This window comes from Lepidochelys kempii, chromosome 3 (genome assembly GCF_965140265.1).
Source record: "Lepidochelys kempii isolate rLepKem1 chromosome 3, rLepKem1.hap2, whole genome shotgun sequence".
Lineage (NCBI taxonomy): Eukaryota > Metazoa > Chordata > Testudines > Cheloniidae > Lepidochelys > Lepidochelys kempii.
Window position 1 is genome coordinate 59,666,622 of NC_133258.1, and position 20,447 is coordinate 59,687,068.

Consider the following 20,447-nt stretch of genomic DNA (forward strand, 5'->3'; position numbering starts at 1 on the left):
GTATAAGTTTAGTGTCCTGAGACTGAGTGTAACAGATATCATGATGCTTCTTAATGGATGGATAATATTAAAGGGAAATGCAGAAAGAGAAACCAGGAGTTGTAAAATATGAGAAAAGAGGAAAAGGAGGCGTGTCAGATACTTGAATGTCAAAAGTGGTGGATAAATCCAGAGGAATCAAGATGTGCCCTTTCAGTTTGGCTCAGAAGAGTTTGTCAGAGACCTGGGTGAGAATGGTTTGCTGGAGAAAAGAGAATAGATATCAAATTGAAGGGTGTTGGTCAATTGCTGCCAGAACTTCCTATCTGCCAGGAAGGGAAAGAGCACTCAGAAGCTTGGAGATAAAGGGGAGGAGGAAGATAGTACAGTATATGGAGTTCCCAAGTGAAGTCTCGGAAGACTGACCAGGTGAATTAAAATCCCATTCAAAGACATAAATTTGCTGACAGAGAAATGCTATATTAAGACTTGGAAGATCAGTGGATTTAAGTATTGTGTCCTGTACTTTAACCCCACCCACCCACACAAATGCTCAGTCAAATGAGACTTGTCCTGACAGCAGCTTGAATTCTGTGGCCCACATTGGGAATATTCTTACAGTAGCAGTTTAGGGCAGGGATTGTTTACATAGTAATGCAGGAATTGCCATACTGCATCAGACCACTGCTCTGTATAGCCCAGTATCTTGTCTCCAGTGGTGACCAGCACCACATCTCTGGTGATCACCCTCAAGGGGTGCATCCTCCTGATTCTTAATAGTTAGGAATTGGTTAGGGTTCTTTAACATGAAGTTTTATATCCCTTCTAAAAATTCTTAGTATTTACTGTTACAGTTTGGGGTATTCTTCATATAAATGTCCAGTCTCTGTTTGACTCTCTCTTGCTAAGTCCTTGGCCTCAGTGAAATTCTGTGGCAATGAGTTCTGCCATCTAATTATGGTAAGTGTAAGAAAGTATTTTCTGTAATGAAATATGAATTTACCACCTTTCAGTTTCACTGAATGACCATTTGTTCTTAAGAAGGAAAGAGTAGAAGCTCCTGATCCATCATCTTACCATTCACTACTTTTATGTCTTTTCACATCCTCTCTCATTTCTCCTCTCTAAACTCTAAAGTAATGAATCTGCCTTTTCAATGTTTGCTCATATCTGAGTTGTTCCATGCTCCTAATTTGTGTCATCTCTGAGTCCTGGCTGATTTTGCAATATCCTTCTTTGAGATGGAGCGACCAATACCATGAAAAGGATTTGGACTAGAAGCCTGATCTGTGTTCCCAATTCCCAGTCTGGTTCTGTAACTACAAAGTCTTTTGGACTTGAAGCCACCTTGCAGGCCACAAGGACTGGTAGCCCTCTAAAATGACACTGTTATCTGAGGCAAGAGGCAGAGAATGGAAAGGATAAAACATGTAGCAACTAATGTAGAATGTTAATATCTAGAAAAAAGTACATATTGTTGATGTATGATAGAAGGAAGGAACTACAGTAAGATTGTAGCTAGAGGTATGGTGGCTCTGAATGAGGGAGAGTCACTATATCACAGTTGGGATCTTGCCCCTCATCACAAACAGGAACTGTGATTGAAGGGCTCTGCCTAGAATAGGAGACTTCTCCCAGACAGCAGGGTCTCAACACTGGGGTCAGGAGTATATCTTCAGACATTTAATGTTTGGTTTGTGTTTGTGAATTTATTTTTTGTTAAGATTGATGAGGTTTTTGCTTTGTTTTTTGCAACCTGCCATTAACCTATGGCTCACCGCATCCCACCTCATCATAACATCTGTTGTAATCCTTCTTCCTTCTCCTCTCCTTCTCCCTCCCCCCCATCTCCACCTGCCTTCCTGGTTACTATCGTCCCTCTGCTGTTCCCACCACCTCTGCCTACACATCTTCCTCTCTACACCCCAGTCTCCTCCCTCTTCTTTCCAGCACAAACCTAAGTCCCATATGTGTATCCTCCTCCTCAACTCTGATAGCATTTGTCCAAATCCTAGACCTCCCTACCCATCTTCTCCACTACATCTCACATTCATCCCTTCCACCACCTCCGCCTCTCTTGTATCAGTAGTCCTAAGCTTGTGCCCATCGCCTTCCTTCCCACGATCCACCTCTCTTGCTGTTTCTGGAATGCCCACTCTTCCTCTAAAAAGATCTCAGCCATCCAGAGTCTTTTTCATACTCACATTCAACAGCTCCTTGTTTTGAGATCCAGATCCCTTCATCTCTGACCCTGTCTCTGCAGCACCCCTCTCTTAATGAGGTTGCTGCTGCTTTCGCAGTTCCTCCCACCCCTTCTCCGCGTAGCTCGCAAAAACTAAAACTGATTACCAGAGATTGTGACCATTGGTCTGATCCACTATGGCCATTCTTATGTTCTTGTGTTGCTGTCATCCACCCACATCCTCCTCTTCAACATTCCTCTGTGATTTTTGACTCCTGTCTCTCTCTCTCTTTTCCTCTCCTCATAAGCTCACACGCTCTTTGACTTCAGCTTCCATATTGATGACTCATTTGGCTCCTTAGCTGCATGTTTCCTCATCTTCACCTCTTCTTTCAACCTGCAGCCATGGTTCAAGTCTCCTATTCACCAAAGAGTTTGTTGACTTAACTTGCTCTTCACCTAGCACTGCTCTCTCTCTGTTGCCAAGTTCCACCTTTCTGACCATCACCTGGTCTCATTCACCATCACATATCAACTCCCCTTGCCTGTCACTTAGCCTTTCCACAACTTCCAATCCATCAGCATTGATTTTCTCATCTGCTCTCAGCCTTCTCCCTGCCCTCTCTTCCAATGATATGTTTATTGGTTCTCCCCATGCTTCGCTCTCCTCCATCCTTAACTCTTTTGCCCTTCTCTCCCAGTGCAGTGTCTACCTTGACAACCCTTAGCCCTGGTTCGTTCCCAACATCTGCTTCCTCTGCTCCTGCTCTCACATTGCAGAGCTTCTCTTGGGCAATCTTAGGACTAGATTGACTTTGTAATGGGGGGAAAATCATTCTTTCCTCTTTCAGTTCTGTAATCTTCCAAGCGAAGCAACTATACTTCTTCAGTTTAGCTGAATCCCACATCCACAATCCCAGACACCTTTCTGCTACTTTTAACTCACTCCTCAAATCTTCTCCTCCTTCTGCCTCTACTTCAGTGATTCATGCACACTAAAACCAGAAGGGACCGCTGTGATCATCTAGTTTGACCTCAAACATAACTCGGACCATAGAACTTTCTCAAAATAATTTGTTTGAACTATAGCATATGGTTTAGAAAAAACATCCAGTGATGGCTTTGAAATTTTCCCGTAACAGAGAATCCATCACAATCTCTGGTAATCAGTTTTAGTGATTAATTATCATCACGGTTAAAAATTTACAACTTATTTCCATTTTGAATTTCTCTAGCTTCAACTTCTAATGATTAGATCTTTTTTATACCTTTTCCTGTTAGATTGAAGAGGCCATTATCATAAATTTTGATGAGATCATCCCTTAACCGTTTCTGTTTCTGTTTTTTGTTTTTTCTTGTTTTTTCTTTTAAGCAAAATAGACTCAGGGAGCTCAGCCACCATAAGGCAAGTTTTCCAATCCTTTAATCATTCTCATGACTCTTCTTTGAACCCTCTCCAATTTATCAACATTCGTCTTGAATTGTGGACAGAAGAAATGGACACGCTGTTGCTGCAGAGGTCTCAGTGTTGCAGCAGTACCAAAATACAGAGGTAATATAACCTCTGTTCCTAACCAAGATTCCCTTGTTTATACATCCCAGGATTGTATTGCCCAGAGGCGCTGACTGCTTAATGTGCTGGGGGGTGCTCTGCTTTACCCCCACTCCACCCCTTCCCCCAAGGTCCACCCTGCCTCTTCCCACCCCATTTGCCCCCTCCCCTGAGTTTGCCCCACCCTTGCACCTCCTGCCCTTGCATCTGAAAAGAGAAAAGGAAGGAGGGGGATGGGAAAACTTTCTCACAGCAGGCAGCTGACATGCCAGAAAATGTCTGTACCTACTGCGGGCTGATCTGTGGTTCCAGGAACCAGACTCCTGAGTCATCTCGGAACCCATACGTAAATCTGTGGTAGAGATCACCCTCAAACTGAGGGATTGGCGATTATGACAACTGCATTACAAACATGACAGACAAGGCCCCCATCCACTTGGTATGGATACCCTTCACATCACCCCAGTGGTGGTATTGTTACCCTTGGGCATCCCATAGACCCAGTTCTCTAGGACCTCGAGAGTCTTCCTCTATCCCCCTGGAAGACAATCTCCCTCAGCTTCCCTTTCTAGATCCTTTGATCCTTGAGAGGAGACCTTTGGGGAGCAGGAGGCAAGACTGGATAAAGAAATTACTCCAGCAACACACACTTCATCATCCTGTCCAGATGAAACTGATGCCTCCTCAACTGTCTGTGACGGACAAATTCAAACAATTTCAAGACCTCACCAACAGAGTGGTGGACTTACTTCAGATCCCCCTTGTATTGCACTCCCGATCAACAAGGCCTTAGTAGACCCAGCCAAAATCATCTGGCAAACACTGGCCATGACAACATCCACATGCAAAAGGGCAGACAAAAAATACTTATGTCACCTCTAAAGATGTGGACTTTCTTTTTTCCCTTCCATCACCAAACTCCCTTGTGGTAGAGGCTGTAAATGAATGTGGCAGACCGCTAAACCAACACCCTATGATAAGGATTGGAAAAGACTGGACTTATTTGGCAGGAAATCGTACTCATCAGCAACCCTGCAGTTCAGGATTTCAAATTATCAGGCCTTGATGGTGAAATAGAATCACATCAATTATGGAAAACTCAGTGCCTTTATTGATCATCTACCAAATGATCAAAGAGAGCAGTTCCAAGCCATCAGTGCCAAGGGCCAGCTTCTGGCAAGGACAGCACTACAGACTGCATTAGATTGCATGGATACAGCTGCCTGCTCCGTTATCAGTGGTGGCAGTAACGAGATCTTCATGGCTTTACCTTTCCTGTTTCCCAAAAGAAGTCCAAATGACAGTGGAAGACCTTCCATTTGAAGGATCCAAACTGTTTGTGGACAAGACAGATCCTTCATTCCACACACAGAAGGACTCAAGCCACATTTCAATCTGGGGGGATCTATATGTACAGAAAAGAAAGTACAGCAAATTGCAGACATCACAAGGATCCTAACCAGCCCAGTTCCAATCACCCCAGCAGAAAAGACCACAGATTCCAAAACAAAAGTAGACAGCCCCCCCAAACTTCAATTTTACAGCCCTCAACATTGAAATGTCAATTTGGAGACATTGGTCGAGGCCCCAAACTATCATTCTTGCTATCAATTGCTGCAAAACTCAAACTATCTAAATCTCTTTGGACACCGCCTTGTTCTTTTTCAACAAAACTGGGAAAAAATAACAGACAAGTGGGTAGGGAGATTATCTCCAATGGTTATCCACTTTACCTGCCTCCCTCCCACCCATCTTCCCTCCCTATCCCTCTTCAGGGACCAATGTTACATCAGGAAATAAATTAATCTCCTAAACCTTAGTGTGATAGAACCAGTTCTCAGTCAACACAGAGGAACCGTTTTCTACTCCAAATACTTCTGATGCCAAAAAAGAACAGAGGATGGAGACCCATTCTGTATCTGAGATCACTAAACAAATACGTAAAGGCACAAAGATTTAAGATGGTTACATTAGCAGCAATAATTCCATCTCTGGACCAGAGAGACTGGTTCTTGGCCCTTGACCTACAAGATGCTTATTTTCATATTGAGATTCAACCATCCCACAGGAGGTTCCTGAGATTCACCTTGGGTCAAGACCATTTTCAATATAGGGAGCTTCCATTTGGCCTATCATCTGCACCCAGAGTATTCTTGAAGGTCCTATCTGTGAGAGCAGCCCATCTTCACAAATCAGGAATCATGATATATCTGTATCCAGGCACAATCCTTCAATGCCTTATTAGCCACGCAAAAGACTATGTATTCACGCGGTTGGGACTACAACTGAACATTAAAAATCGACTCTGACTCTAGTGCAACATCTAGAATTCATAGGAGGCTATCTTAGAATCCTAGAATATCAGGGTTGTAAGGGACCTCAGGAGGTCATCTAGTCCACCCCCCTGCTCAAAAGCAGGACCCATCCCCAATTAAATCATCCCAGCCAGGACTTTGTCAAGCCTGACCTTAAAAACTTCTAAGGAAGGAGATTCCACCATCTTGATGTGGTGAAGTCCAAAGCCTTTTTCTCACTACACAGATTCAACACCCTAACTGTCTAACACAATTCAGATCAGCCCCCAGACCTTGGCCACACATTACTTTCAACTCCTCGGGCACATGGTGGCAGGCACCTTTACGATAAGTCTCACAAGGCTCCATATGCTTTTCCTTCAGGCATGGCTCAAAACAGTACACCAAACAGGGATAGATTGAACAAACTACTGTGGATGCCTTCGATAGTCGAAGACTCTCTTGAATGGTAGAAAGATCCCTAGAATACGTGCACAGGGCTCCCATTCATGCAGCAACCTCCAACATTGATACTGACAACAGATGCATCTTTATCATCTAGACAGTCACGCAATTTAAGGCAAATGGTCCCCCTTACAAACTTATTGGAGCTCAGAGCAGTCAGGAATGCTTGTGCATATTTCCTACCATTGATCAAGGGGCAAATGTATAAAAGTCATGACAGATAGCATAGCATGTGTGTTCTACATAAACCACCAGGAAAGAGCAAGATCACTATCCTTTTGCGCAGAGGCAGTGAAACTGTGGAATTGGTGCATTCAGCACAGCATCATAGCAGCAGCCTACCTGCTGGGTGTGCAGACTACCACAGCAGACACCCTTACCAGAACGTTCTTGCAGGAACACGAATAGGAAATGTACCCTGTTGTTCTCCACAACGTATTTTGGCATTGCGGAGTCCCAAAAATAGATTTATTTGTCACGACCAAGACCAAAAATTGCTCCCAGTACTTCTCCACAGCTGGTTTGGGACATCATTTGCTAGGAGATGCCTTAATCTTTCACTGGAACACAGGTTTCCTTTACACTTCTCCTCCAATTCCTGTCATATCGAAGGTCATGCTCAAGATAGGATAAGAGCGAGCAAAAGTTATTCTTATAGTTCCCATGTGGCCAAGACAAACTTACTCGGTTAGTTAGTGATTAGCCCGTCAATCACTCTTCAGCCCCTTCTTCATCTGCTCTCTCGGAACACTGAACAGATCTGCCATCCCAATTTATAGGTTCTTTGACTGATTTGTCAATCATTTGAAAGCATAGAGGTGTCCTGTTCAGAGGATGTGTAAGAAGTGCTATTACATAACAGAAAAATGACTTGTTACAAGTATATGCAGACATGGAAAAGATTCCAGATCTTGTGTGGCTCAAAACACGTTATCACTGCATACTCTCCCCTTTTGCTAGTACTAGACTATATCCTAGGTCTAAAAAAGTCAGGATTATCTCTAAATTCAGTAAAGGTATAACTCGCAACCATAACTGCCTTTTCATCATAATATAGATGGCTACTCCTTATTCACTCATCCTAAAACAAAAAGATTCCTCAAGGGTCTGGGTAATTTCTTCCCACAACTCAGATATCCTACACCAACATGGGCCCTTAATCTGATCCTTAAGTGCTTTACGAAGCCTCATTTTGAACCCACAGTCACATGCTTGCTTATATATCTAACTATGAAAATAGCATTCCTAATAGCCGTCACCTTGTCTCAGCTATTTGGGGAATGGCAACCCACCTTTCGCAATTTCTTTTATAGTGTTAAGGTCACACTGAGACCACACCCAAAGTTGGTCCCAAAATATTCCCTGCTTTCCATATCAACAAACTTATTCACATCCCAACTTCCTTGCCAAAGCCACACCATGATAAAAGAGAAGCAATATTACATACGCTCTATCAGGAGAGCTTTAGTGTTCTATTTGGATAAAACAAAAAACTTCAGAAAATCTCCTAGACTGTTCGTTTTTAATTGCAGAGAGGTCTAAAGCAGGGGTGGCCAACCTGAGCTTGAGAAGGAGTCAGAACTTACCAGTGTACATTGCCAAAGAGCCACAGTAATATGTCAGCAGCCCCCCCCATCAGCTCCCCTCCCCAGTGCCTCCCACCCACTGATCAGCGCCTCTCGCTTTCTCCCCACACCTCCTGATCAGCTGTTTCATGGTGTGCAGGAGGCTGTGGGGAGGAGTGAGGGCATGGCAGGCTCAGGGGAGGGGGCAGGAAGGGGTGGAGTGGGGGCAGGGTCTATGGCAGAGCCAAGAGTTGAGCAGTGAGCACCACACGGCACACTGGAAAGTTGACACCTGTAGCTCCAGCCCCAGAGTCGGCACCTATACAAGGAGCCACATATTAACTTCTGAAGAGCCACATGTAGCTCTGGAGCCACAGGTTGGCCACCCCTAGTCTAAAGGATCCTCAATCGCATATCAAAGGCTTTCTAGATCAGGGGTGGGCAAACTTTTTGGCCTGAGGGCCACGTCGGGGTTCTGAAACTGTATGGAGGGCTGGGTAGGGAAGGCTGTACCTCCCCAAACAGCTTGGCCCCTGCCCCTTATCTGCCCCCTCCCACTTCCCGCCCCCTGACTGCCCCCCTAAGAACTCCTGACATAGCCAACCCCCCTGACTGCCCCCTCCTGGGACCTCCCCACCCCTAACCGCCCCCCCAGGACCTCACCTCCTATCCAACCCCCCATCCCCTGACTGCCCTGCCCCCTATCCACACTCTCGCCCCCGACAGGCCCCCCAGGACTCCCACGCCTGTCCATCCCACCCGCTACCTGTGTCCTGACAGCCCCTCGACTCCATCCAACCGCCCCCTGTCCCCTGACTTCCCTACGGGGACCCCTGCCCCTTATCCAACCCCCTGGCTCTGCGCCTTCTTACCATGCTGCTCAGAGCAGCAGGACTGGCAGCTGCGTTACCCGACCGGAGCCAGCCACGCCGCTCCGCTTCCCGGCAGAAGCTCGCAGCTCCACCGCCCAGAGCGCTGGCGGCACAGCGCTCTGAGGCTGTGGAGGAGGGGGGACAGCAGGGGAGGGACCAGGGGCTGGCTGGCCTCTCCGGCCAAGAGCTCAAGGGCCGGGCAGGATGGTCCCATGGGCCAGATGTGGCCCACAGGCTGTAGTTTGCCCACCTCTGCTTTTAGATGTATATTGAACTGCATTATATATTGCTATTATACCCTCAATCTTCAGCTTCCATCTGCAGTTCAAACTCATTCCACTAGATCCATTTCCATTGCTATAGCCTTCATGTAAAACGGTCCCATCACAGAAATCTGCAGAGCAGCAACTTGGACATCTGTTTATACTTTTGCGGAATATTCTGTGATCACCTATGACTTGACATCAGATTCTATGTTTGGATCCATGGTTTTTATCATCAGTACTAGACTCTACTTTGAAGCCCCAACCCTCCATCGGGATACTGCTGTAGAGTCCCCTAAAGTGGAGCACCTGTAGGGACATTGCTCAGAGAAGAGGAGGTTACTTACCTTGTGCAGTAACTGTGGTTATTCGAGATGCATGTCCCTTTGGGTGCTTCATGACTCACCTTCTTCCCACACCCCAACGCTATCTACTTCAGAGCTCTTAATAAGAGAAGGAACTGAAGACTGTTTGCCTGCTCAGTACTAGATAACCTCGAGGCAAGGCATGAGACCGGGACAGCACATGTACGGTCCAAACAAACATGGCTACCTAAAATCTCTGAGGAGAGGCATAGGGACTTGGATACACCTATTAGTGGGACAACTCTAGAGAAACTAGTTACTGCACAAGGTGAGTAACCCCTTCTTTCCCTCTCCTGTCTAGCCGTCTATGCTACCTCTTATCTCAAACACTGTGGGCAACACTATCATCCTGCCTGTCGCTCAGTCCCATAACCTGGGTGTCATCTTTGACTCGGACCTGGACCTACCCATGCTGTCTAAATCTTGCCGATACTTTCTGCATAACATCTTTAAAATACAGCCTTTCCTAATATTCCTCAGTTCTGAAACTGTTGTCCAGGCTATTACCTCATCTCTTAATTACTGCAGTTTTTTTCTTTGGCCTTGACAAATGCAGTCTTGCCCCAGTCATATCCATTCAAATGCTGTTGCAAAGGTTATTGTCCTAGCCCAGCGGTTTTCAAACTTCATTGCACCGTGACTCCCTTCTGACAACTGGGGTCATGTAGTAATTTTTGGAGGGGGTACTGAAGCCTGAGCCCACCTAAGTGAGGGGGCCAAAGCCCAAGTCCTACCGCCCTGGGTGGGCGAGCTGGCCAAAGCTGAAAACCAAGGGCTTCAGTCTGGGGCAAGGGGCTTGTAACCTGAGCCCAGCCACCCAGAACTTACAATCTCTGGCTTCGGCCCCAGGCAGTGGGGATTGGGTGTCGGCCCTGGGCCCCAGCAAATCTAACGCTAGCCCTGGCGACCCCATTAAAACAGGGCTGTGACCAACTTTGGGGTCCTGACCCATAGTTTGAGAATCATTGTCCTAGCCCAGTGCTTTGGCCATGTCACCCCTCTCTATGCATCCCTCCATCAGCTTCCCCCTCTATTGTGTCAAATATAAGCCACTTGTCTTCACTTTGAAGGGTGGGGACAGGCTATGAGGGCCTATCTATCACATCTTATTCACTGTTAAGAGGTTGATGCCCACCTCCAGTCAGCCAATAATGCCAGTCTCTATCACCCAGTCATTAAATTTTCAAGCAAGCTTTGTACTTTCTCTGTGCTGCCCCTCGTGCTTAGGAGGAGCTCCCCATGAACACCTGTAAAGCTAACTCATCCTCATTCAAGCCTTCCTTAAAATTACAAAAAAAAAATTAACAGTTAGGCTGTTGGTGTGCTGAGATTTCTGCCTACCATGCTGATCGGTATTGTTTCCTTGTATACCCCTGTTGGCCTGTCTTCTGTCTCTCTTCTTACATTATAAGTTCTCTGGGGCAGGGATCATCTTTTTTTGTTCTGTTTTATACAGTACTTAGGTCTGTGGGGTTCTGGTCCAAGTCCAGGAGTCATAAGTAATGTGGTAATACAAATATATAATAATGTATTGAAAGTATTGAGTTTCCTTGGTAGGGATCCAGATGATCAAAAGAGAACCTGAGATAATGTTTTTTACCCAATCAACGGTGTCCTAATGATTCTGCTGGAATTTATTTCTCATTTTATGTTAGTATTAACTGAAATATGTAACCATTTTTAACTTTAAATTCTGTATATGAATAGAATCCTCTTCAAGTCTAATTATTTCTTGAGTGAAAATAGATCCTTCTCTAAATGTAAGAGTCAGTGATCCTTGTAGTTGTCAGGGAGATGCAGGTGGGAGGGAGAATGGGACAATCAATACGTTGTTTAAATGGCATGTATATCTATTTTAAATAGTGTAGCCCTAAAAGGAAGTTCTAATGTAAAATAAAATATTATAATTAAATGTAGTTTGCACATTTTTATTAAAAATCTTTAAATGAGAAGCCACTATTTTTACAACAGGTTTCAGAGTAGCAGCCGTGTTAGTCTGTATTCGCAAAAAGAAAAGGAGTACTAGTGGCACCTTAGAGACTAACCAATTTATTTGAGCATAAGCTTTCGTGAGCTACAGCTCACTTCATTGGATGCATCTGATGAAGTGAGCTGTAGCTCATGAAAGCTTAAGCTCAAATAAATCGGTTAGTCTCTAATGTGCCACAAGTACTCCTTTTATTTTTACAATATTGTGCAAAGTATCCCTAAAAAGAATAGCCTATCTGAAAACATTGTAAACGAGGGCTTTTTTTTGCATTAAGGATTTTTTGAACCAGTGTAGCTATGCTGGTGCAGCTCCCCCAGTATAGATGAGCTCCACCATTGTAAAGTAGGGCTTGCGCAGGAATAGCTTATACCAACGCATTACATGTACACTGGGTTTGTACCAGTGGAAAAACTCCCTATTAAGACAAACCCTTGGTATTCCACAATTGTTCCAAGTAAGTGCTCCAATTAGCAAATTTCCTATGGAAATCCCCACCACCTCCTTGGCTGGCCTTGCCTTTCCTCATTTCGGAGGTTGTGTTGGCTCTGAGCTTTTCATGGTAAAGCAGAAGCTATAGGAGTCCTGTACTACTTCCTTTTCTTTATTCCTGGCAGAGTTTCCATTGCCAGAGACTGGGTTCTTCTGGTGTGGAGTGAAGTTAGCAAGGTGTTTTTAAGACAAGGTCGCCTGCTAGGAAATAACATTACAATTACAGATTTCACTGAGGCACACCTTAGCTCCCTTAATAAAATGGGAGTCGGCAAATGGTGGCTGATTTCTAAAACAAAAAGTTCAACATTTTTCTTTTGGTGTGCGTTTTTTATCCTTTATTTAGAAGATCATTAGTAGGGCCCTACCAAATTCACGGCCATGAAAAACGCATCATGGACCGTGAAATCTGGTCCCTCCCCGTGAAATCTAGTCTTTGTGTGCTTTTACCCTATATAGTATACAGTTTTCATGAGGGAGACCAGTGTTTCTGAAATCGAAGGTCCAGGTCCAAAAGGGAGTTGTAGTGGGGGGTCACACTATTATTTTAGGGGGGTTGCAGTATTGCCATCCTTACTTTTTCAGAACTGGGTGGCCGGACAGCGATGACTGTTGGCCAGGCGCCCAGCTCTGAAGGCAGCACCCTGTCAGCAGCAGAGCAGGAGTAAGGGTGGCAATACCGTAGCATGCCATCCTTCTGCACTGGTGCTGCTGGCGGTGGCTCTGGTTTCAGAGCTGGGTTCCTAGCCAGCAGCCGCCACTCTCCAGCTGCTCAGCTCTAAGGGCAGCACTGCCGCCAACAGCAGTGCAGAAGTAAGGGTAGCAGTAACACCCCCCGGTCCCTCCAACTCCTGTTTGGGTCAGGACCCCTATAATTGCAACACTGTGAAATTTTCAGATTTAAATAGCTGAAATCATGAAATTTACAATTTTAAAAATCCTATGAAATTGACCAAAATGGACCATGAATTTGGTAGGACCCTAATCATTTGCTATTCCTCTATGTAGTTGGAACTTGATTGGGTATTATGTCTATTGGTTACAGTGGTTTTTAACTTTTACTTAACTAGCAAAGTTGTCACTTAACCATTCATATGTGATTTATCATGCCATTCAGCCATATCTACATGGCTGAATGGCATGATAAAAGACTATTACACAAACATCATAATATGTTGGGGATAACAATAAAAAAAGAGACATAAACAAATAGTCAAAAAGGGAAGGTGGAGATGGGGAGGAAGAAAGGGAAAAAGCTGATAGCTCAAAGAATACCAGACTTTCTTTCCACCTGATCTATCTCAGCATTCTTTATCCAAATGTATCAAGAAATGGAGTCTAGATGTCTTCAAATTCATATAATTGCTGTCCATGTCTATATGCTCTTCTTTCTTTCACTGCTAACTCATACAGGTCCAAATGGCATTGCTATATTCTGGGCATAAGCCTACTTCTCCATTTTTGTAAAATTATGCAGTTGGTAGTCATTACAGTCCTCAAGAACCCAAGTTTTTGTGATGGAGTTACTCCCAGTGTAGTAGGTACAGAACCTACGATATAACTTTCAGCTAAGATTTGGTTGATGAAACCAAGCACTATTTTCACTCTTGTGCCCACCTCTTTCCACAGCTGCCTGACTGTTGGACAGTCCCATGGCATATGTATCAGGGTTCCTTTTTCTTTATTACAGTCCCAACAAACATCAGAGGACAAGACCCTTATCTTGCTCAACCTTTGTGGCATTGACAATATTTTGAATAGAATCTTTTGCTGTATCGGGTGTAGCCTGAGATCCACAGAAGCATTTTTAACATATATGCCTGCCACCGGGGTTCTTTTACGGGCTGTGATAACTCTCCTTCCTATGTTTTCCCAAGAACTCCAGATTGCTGGAATTTGTCTTTGTTAGTAAAGCATACATAGTGGACATAGGCTTGGGGAGATTATGAAGCATTTCCAAGGTCCCCAGTAGCTCTGGGGCCTGTGACAATCCTAGGGCATCCAGACCAAACTAGTACATTAGCAAGTGTGTTAGTTGTAAGGACGGCCACTATACTGAGAGTGGCAGGTCATATGGTTTCTTTAGTGTTTAGAAAAGAGCAAAGAGCCTTTATCTTTGACTAATTGGGAAATCTGTTTCATGCCCTTCCTCAGCTAGTTTTTTGTAATTATAGGGTTTTTTCCCCCCAGTTTGCAAGTTTGGGTTACACTTGATAGGTACTTTGTGGTGAGGATGAAATTGGTACCTCTTAGCTAGGATAGTCCAGACTGTCTTCGCAGCCACCACTGTAGGCACCTTATTTTTGTCCATTGGACAAAAGGAAGCTCCCAGGAGCTCCATAGGAGGAATTGGATGCATTAATACCCTTTCAGCTTCCTCCTCTATAGATATAAGTGTATTAGAATGCTGGAACCAGTTTGACATCTGTAACATGATAAAAGCACAATAGTAATTTTATAGGTCTGGGAGCGCAAACCCACCTTTTGGCTATAGGGAGCTGGAGTTAAAGTAATAGTCCTGGGCATTGATTGACTGGGGACCCACAGAAGGGCTCTAACAATGTTGTTAAATTTTTCTAAAATTAGACAGAGGGATATAGATAGAATATAGAGTAGTCCAGGCAGAATATTCATTTTTATTGTACTAACCGTTTCCTACAGGCTCAGGCAGAGTGGATGCCACCTATTTATATAACTAGTTATTTGACAGAGTACGGATTCTAAACTACTGAAGATAAATGTATTAATGTTTCTTGGTACTTATATATTGAGGTATACCTCTCCCCCGATATAACGCTGTCCTACCAAAAATCTCAGCACGTTATAGGTGAAATCTCGTTATATCGAACTTGCTTTGATCCACTGGAGGGCGCAGCCCCGCCCCACCGGAGCATTGCTTTACCGCTTTATATCCGAATTCATGTTATATTGGATCGCGTTATATCGGGATAGAGGTGTACTTAATTGCATCAGTTTGCCTATGGAAAAAGCCCAACTACATGACAGCAGAGAAGTGGTTCTGATTTTTCCCAATTTATTTTGGAACCAAATATTGCTCTGAATTTTTGAATTAATGATAGAAAGATTGGAATAATGGTTTCTGGTTTTCGATGTATGGAACGGGGTATTGTCTGCATATAACATCAATTTATACTCCATGGAACCAAGTTGTATGCCTCAGATATCATAATGATCTTGTACAACTATTGCCAGGGGCTCAAGAGCCAAATAAAAAAGTTAAATGGGGCCAGCAAACACCATTTTCTAGTACCCCAGAAGAGGCAGAAGAGGTCACATTGTTGGTTGTGATATGGGGGGCTAGGTAAGAATATAACAGTTGGATCCAGGAACTAAATATGGGTTCCAATCCAAATTTTTCTACGGTGTAAAACATATACCTCCAGCCCACTCCTGTCAAAAGTCTTTTCTGCATCTAAAGCTAATACACTGATTTCTTTGTTAATTTATTTGATTTTTTTTTTTTCCGCCCCATAGAAAGTATAATGGAGAACACAGAAGAGTCAGGATCAGAATCGGAATCTGAAATTAAGAGGAAGGTACAACAGAAACGTCACTGCAGTTCATGTCAATCTGATTTGCCTCTTTCTTCTGCTACAAAAAACTGTTTAACCCACTTAGAGGTGGGTTAGATACAAAATGAAAAGTTCTATTTTAACTTCATAAACGAGTAGCATTAGTAAGACACAGCTCAAGTTTCGGAGTGGAAATAGTTAGTTTTAAAAGTGTTTGTAACTGAGAAGGGAATGATTTGGTGATTTTAAATGTGTTTATCTACCACTCTGATACATCCAAATTGTAAAGGGTCAATATTGGTACTGTGTATACCTTTATAATATTTATTTCTTCAAGTGATGATCCCTGTTTTATTCCGTGGAGGCTAATATGCTTGTGTCATGCATCCGGAGATTTTGAAAGTAGTAGTGTCAGTTGGTCTGCAACTGCACCCTGGATCTGCGCATGCACCCTTGATTTCGTTTGAGGTGATAAAGGGCAGGGCAGACCGACTGCCCTCAGTTCCTTCTCACTGCCACGAGGTAGGACTTGGAGCCTCAATTGTTTTCTCATCTCTTGGAATGTACTTTCTAAAACACAGAAAAAGACTCTTATTCTTGTATATAGTTAGCATGTTGGTCAACAATGCTATTCTCCAACAGGCCCACGCTGTCTGGCATACTCTAGCCACTTGTTCACCCACCTCAAAAGGGGGTGGAAAAGAAATGTTATTTATTGGTGAAGGGAGCTGAGTTTTTCTTACCCAACCCCCCAATTTCCTGGTTATTCAAGCAGCAACGGAACAGGCCAGGCAACATCATCTGTGTTCTACCCCAACTGACAAGGAGGGTAGGAGATTGGACCTCGTAGGTTGTAAGGTCTTTTCTTAAGCCAGCCTTCAGTTTTGGCTCTCCAGTTACCTTGCTTTACCAGCAAAATATGACTTTCTGAACTATGACCAGTTAGTGGACTTTGCTGACAAACTTCCCCAGGAGGACCTTGCCCAATACCATACTATCTTAGAGGAAGGTAAATTGGTTGCCAGGACGATGTTCCAGGCCGTGGTGGATTTGGTGGACACATCTTCACGCTCTGTGGTCACAGGGATCATCATGAGAACAGAATCCTGGTTGCATTTGTCTGGGAGGTGCAGAATACCATTGACGATCTTCCTTTCAATGACTCTCTCCTCTTCAATCCAAAGACTGATGAGTCCCTGCACTCCCTCAAGGACTCCAGAGCTACTCTGTAGTCACTGGGTGTGTGTGTGTATACACATACACACCAGCACCCAAATGCAAGTTCTACCACCTACCCCTTGCACAACAGTTCAGAACTCCTCAATTTTTTGAGCAACCCTACGAGCCCCCTCTTAAGAATTAGAAAATCCAACAATCCCATCCACCTGGTCCGTCAGCGCAGACTTCAACACTGTGTACTCAGTCTTTGCATAAGTGATATTTCTGAGTGCATTTAGAGAGCCAACAACCACCTTGCATTCCACCATACATACAACCCACTCCTTTTGGGGAATGTCTACCACTCTTTCTACCAGCCTGAAGTGTGATAATGGACAATTGGGTTCTGGATGCCATTCGACATAGCTATGTGATCAAGTTCATGATACTACCTCATCCACATCACCTGTCCTGTCCCTGAGACCGCTCTCATGACAGTATCCTCGCCCTCGAGATAGATGCCCTCCTTCAAAGGGGAGCGACAGAACCTGTTCCCATGGCCTTTCGAGGCACCGGGTTCTATTCCACTTATTTCCTGGTACCTAAGAAAAAAGGAGGATGGAAATCAATCCTAGATCTGTCATCTCACCCACTTCAAACGTGGGCCAAAGTTTTCTATGGTCATTCTTGCAACCAATTATACACTCACTAGAAAGAGGCATGTGGGTTACAGCTTTCGATATGCAAGACGCTTACTTCCACATATTCATCCTACTCACAGATGGTTCTTGAGATTCGTGGTAGACTCTCGACACTTCCAATACAGTGTTCTACTATTTGGACTCGTCAGTGCTCCATGGGTCTTCAGCAAGGTTTTCTCTGTAGTGGTGGCCCACCTCCAGCAGCGAGGGATCCTTAGAGTATGTCTACACTTGCCGGTAGATTGGCCCTGCTGCAGTCGCTGCAGCGAGTGTCGATTTTAGTGGGTCTGGTGAAAACACGCTAAATCGATGGGAGAGCACTCGCCAACTGATTTTATGTACTTCACCTCCCCAAGAAGCATAAGGGAAGTCAACAGGAGACACACTCCCATTGACACAGCGCCATGTAGCTATCGCGTTAAGTGGATCTAACAAAGTCTACTTCAGTTACGTTATTTACGTCACTGAAGTTGCGTAAGTTAGCTAGATTTACCGTGGTAGTGTAGACCAGCCCTTATATTCCCCTACCTCGATGACTGGCTGCTAGCAGCATGATCCAAACAGGAGGCTCAAGCATCTACCTCCTTGCTGCTTCTACTGCTCTCCTCCCTGGGGCTGAGCATAAATGAAAAAAAATTGACATTAGACCCCACACAGTCCTTAGAGTTCATTGGGCCATGCATCAGTGCGGTCTCTGCATGTGCTTACCCTACCAGAGGACAGATTCCAGACCCTGCTAGAACTGATTACTATGGTGACTTCCAGTTCTTCTCGTTCTGAGTCCTCAGAATTTGCCAGAATTTCTGCCTGAATTTGCTTTTCCCTTTTTGGCTACATGGCAATGTGCACGTATGTCACCTCCTTCGCTTGTCCCTGCTTCCGCTGCCCGCAGCTGTGCCTACAGAGAGCCTGTTCTCCTACGAACCATTCCATGGACCTTCTACTGACTGTCCCATTCTCTGTCCCCTTCCACCACCCAAGTTTCTCTCCTTGTTTTCAGTGGTGGAAAAACTAGTTCAAGTTTGCACCAGGATACCCTTCCTTCAGTCTTCCCCATGCACAATGATCGTTACAGATGCATCGCTCAGCACATGGGCTAGCACCTGACGCAAGGAACTTGGATTGCTCAGGAATCCAGCATGCACTTGGGGCAGCAAGGAGAGTGTGTTGTGCATGTCTCCTGTCTGTCTACTCCCATCGTGGTGTTATCATGTTAAACGACACCACCACTGTTTACTATTTAAACAAGCAAGGGGGCACAAAGTCGCCAGCACTTCATGCGGAGGCGGTTCACTTGTGGAACTGGGTGCATCACACACAATATCCTGTTGTCAGCAGCTTATCTTCCGAGGACTCAGAACATGATTGCAGACTCTTTTAGCAGGAAATTCGTGACCAACCACAATTGGGAACTGCTACAACTCTGTGGTCAATGACATTTTTTGACTGCTGGGGTACTCCAACCAGGGACCTCTTTTCCTCCCACACCAGCAGCAAATGCATACAGTACTGCTCCAGGGAAGGGCTCTGCGTATGTCCTAGTCATACGCTGGTTGGACCACATCAAATTACGCCTCTCTTCTTCTACTGCTTCTGTCCCTTATCCTCCTCAAGATCAGACTGGAGAGAGCAACGGTCATCCTGATCGCCCTGTTCTGTCCTCTTCAGTTCTCATTTTCTCTCTTCCAGATGTCAGCATGTCCTCCATTTCTGCTCCTGGGTTTTCTGGAATTGCTCATGCAACTCAACGGCAGGATCAGACACCCCTATCCACAGGCGCTGCTCTTTAGAGCTTGATTTTTTGGATGGGTATCTTCGCTAGAACTGAAGTATTTTGTCAGCAGTACAAGATGTATTTTCAAGTAGCAGGAAAAAATCCACAAGACAGTCCAGTCGAGCCAAGTGGCAATATTTCACCTCCTAGGCCCAGCAGAAGGATCTTACTCCTGAGGCTGTGGATGTTCCTTTCCTTTTGGACTATCTCCTATCGCTGAAGGCGTTGGGACTTGCTCTCAACTCCGTCAATGTGCATGTAGTGGCCATTAGTGGTTTTCACCCCCACCTGTGGAGGAGACTTTTGTCTATATGCACCCCTTTGCTGCAAGGTTCTGGAAGGGTCTCTTATGAACTTATCCTCCCATTCAATCCATCGCTCCCGAGTAGGACTTCAACTTTGTCCTCACGGCATTGATGAAATTGTCCTTCAAACCTCTGGCCTCTTGCTCACTGTGTCTCCTCTCCTTCCTGGTAGGTATTACTTCTGTGAGAAGGGTAGGCAAACTGGGGGCCATGATGATGGACCCCCACCCCATTTTACCAAGTTCTATAAGATGCACCCCAAGATTCTGCCAAAGCAGTTCCTTGCTTTGACCTCAACCAAACCATTCGTTTACCTGTTTTCTTTCCAAAGCCGCAGTCCTCCGAGGAGGAACAGTGCCTTCGCTTTCTCAATGTCCAGAGGTCCCTGGCCTTTTACCTGCAGAGGATGAGGCCATTCAGGAAGTCCCCTAGACTGTTTATTGGTGTAATGGAGCGGATTAAGGGGCAAGCCATCTCCCCTGAGCAGATTTCTAAGTGGGTTTCGATTATGTTCTATCGATTATCGGGACTGGCTCCACCCCTTGGGGTATGAGCCCACTCCATGAGAGCACAGACATCCACTATGGCCACGCTTAGCAACGTGCTGCTTACGGACATATGTAGGGCGGCCACATGGAGTTCAGTACATACCATTTCTTTCCATTACGGCTTGGTGCAAGACTCTGCGACAGATGCCTCATTTGGTGTGGCTGTTCTCTGCTGCACCGTTCTGTCATCTTCCTTCCACCTTCCTCCTAACTAGGTAATGTTTGTCTCTATTATATTCCACTGAGGGTGATTAACAATAACTCAAAGAAGAAGCGGTTACTTACATGTAACTGGAGATCCTTCGAGATGTGTGGTCCTTATCTATATTGTGATCCCACCTTCCTTCCCCTTGGTTCATGGTACAGAAGGAACTGAGGGTGCGGTCCATTCACCCCGCCTTTTATCGCTTTG

The 20,447-nt window shown here is 44.8% G+C and overlaps 1 protein-coding gene across 12 annotated transcripts in view; it reads left to right on the plus strand.

Moving 5' to 3' along the window:
• The window catches only part of SENP6 (SUMO specific peptidase 6), a 158,857-nt gene that overhangs the window by 66,270 nt on the left and 72,140 nt on the right, over positions 1 to 20,447 (plus strand). For 11 of the 12 annotated variants that reach the window (XM_073336489.1, XM_073336496.1, XM_073336486.1 and 8 more), the window contains one exon: positions 15,512 to 15,657. In XM_073336489.1, the coding sequence (XP_073192590.1) occupies positions 15,512 to 15,657 (146 nt within the window). The remainder of the gene's footprint in view (positions 1 to 15,511; positions 15,658 to 20,447) is intronic. The other variant, XM_073336492.1, reaches the window with a different exon arrangement.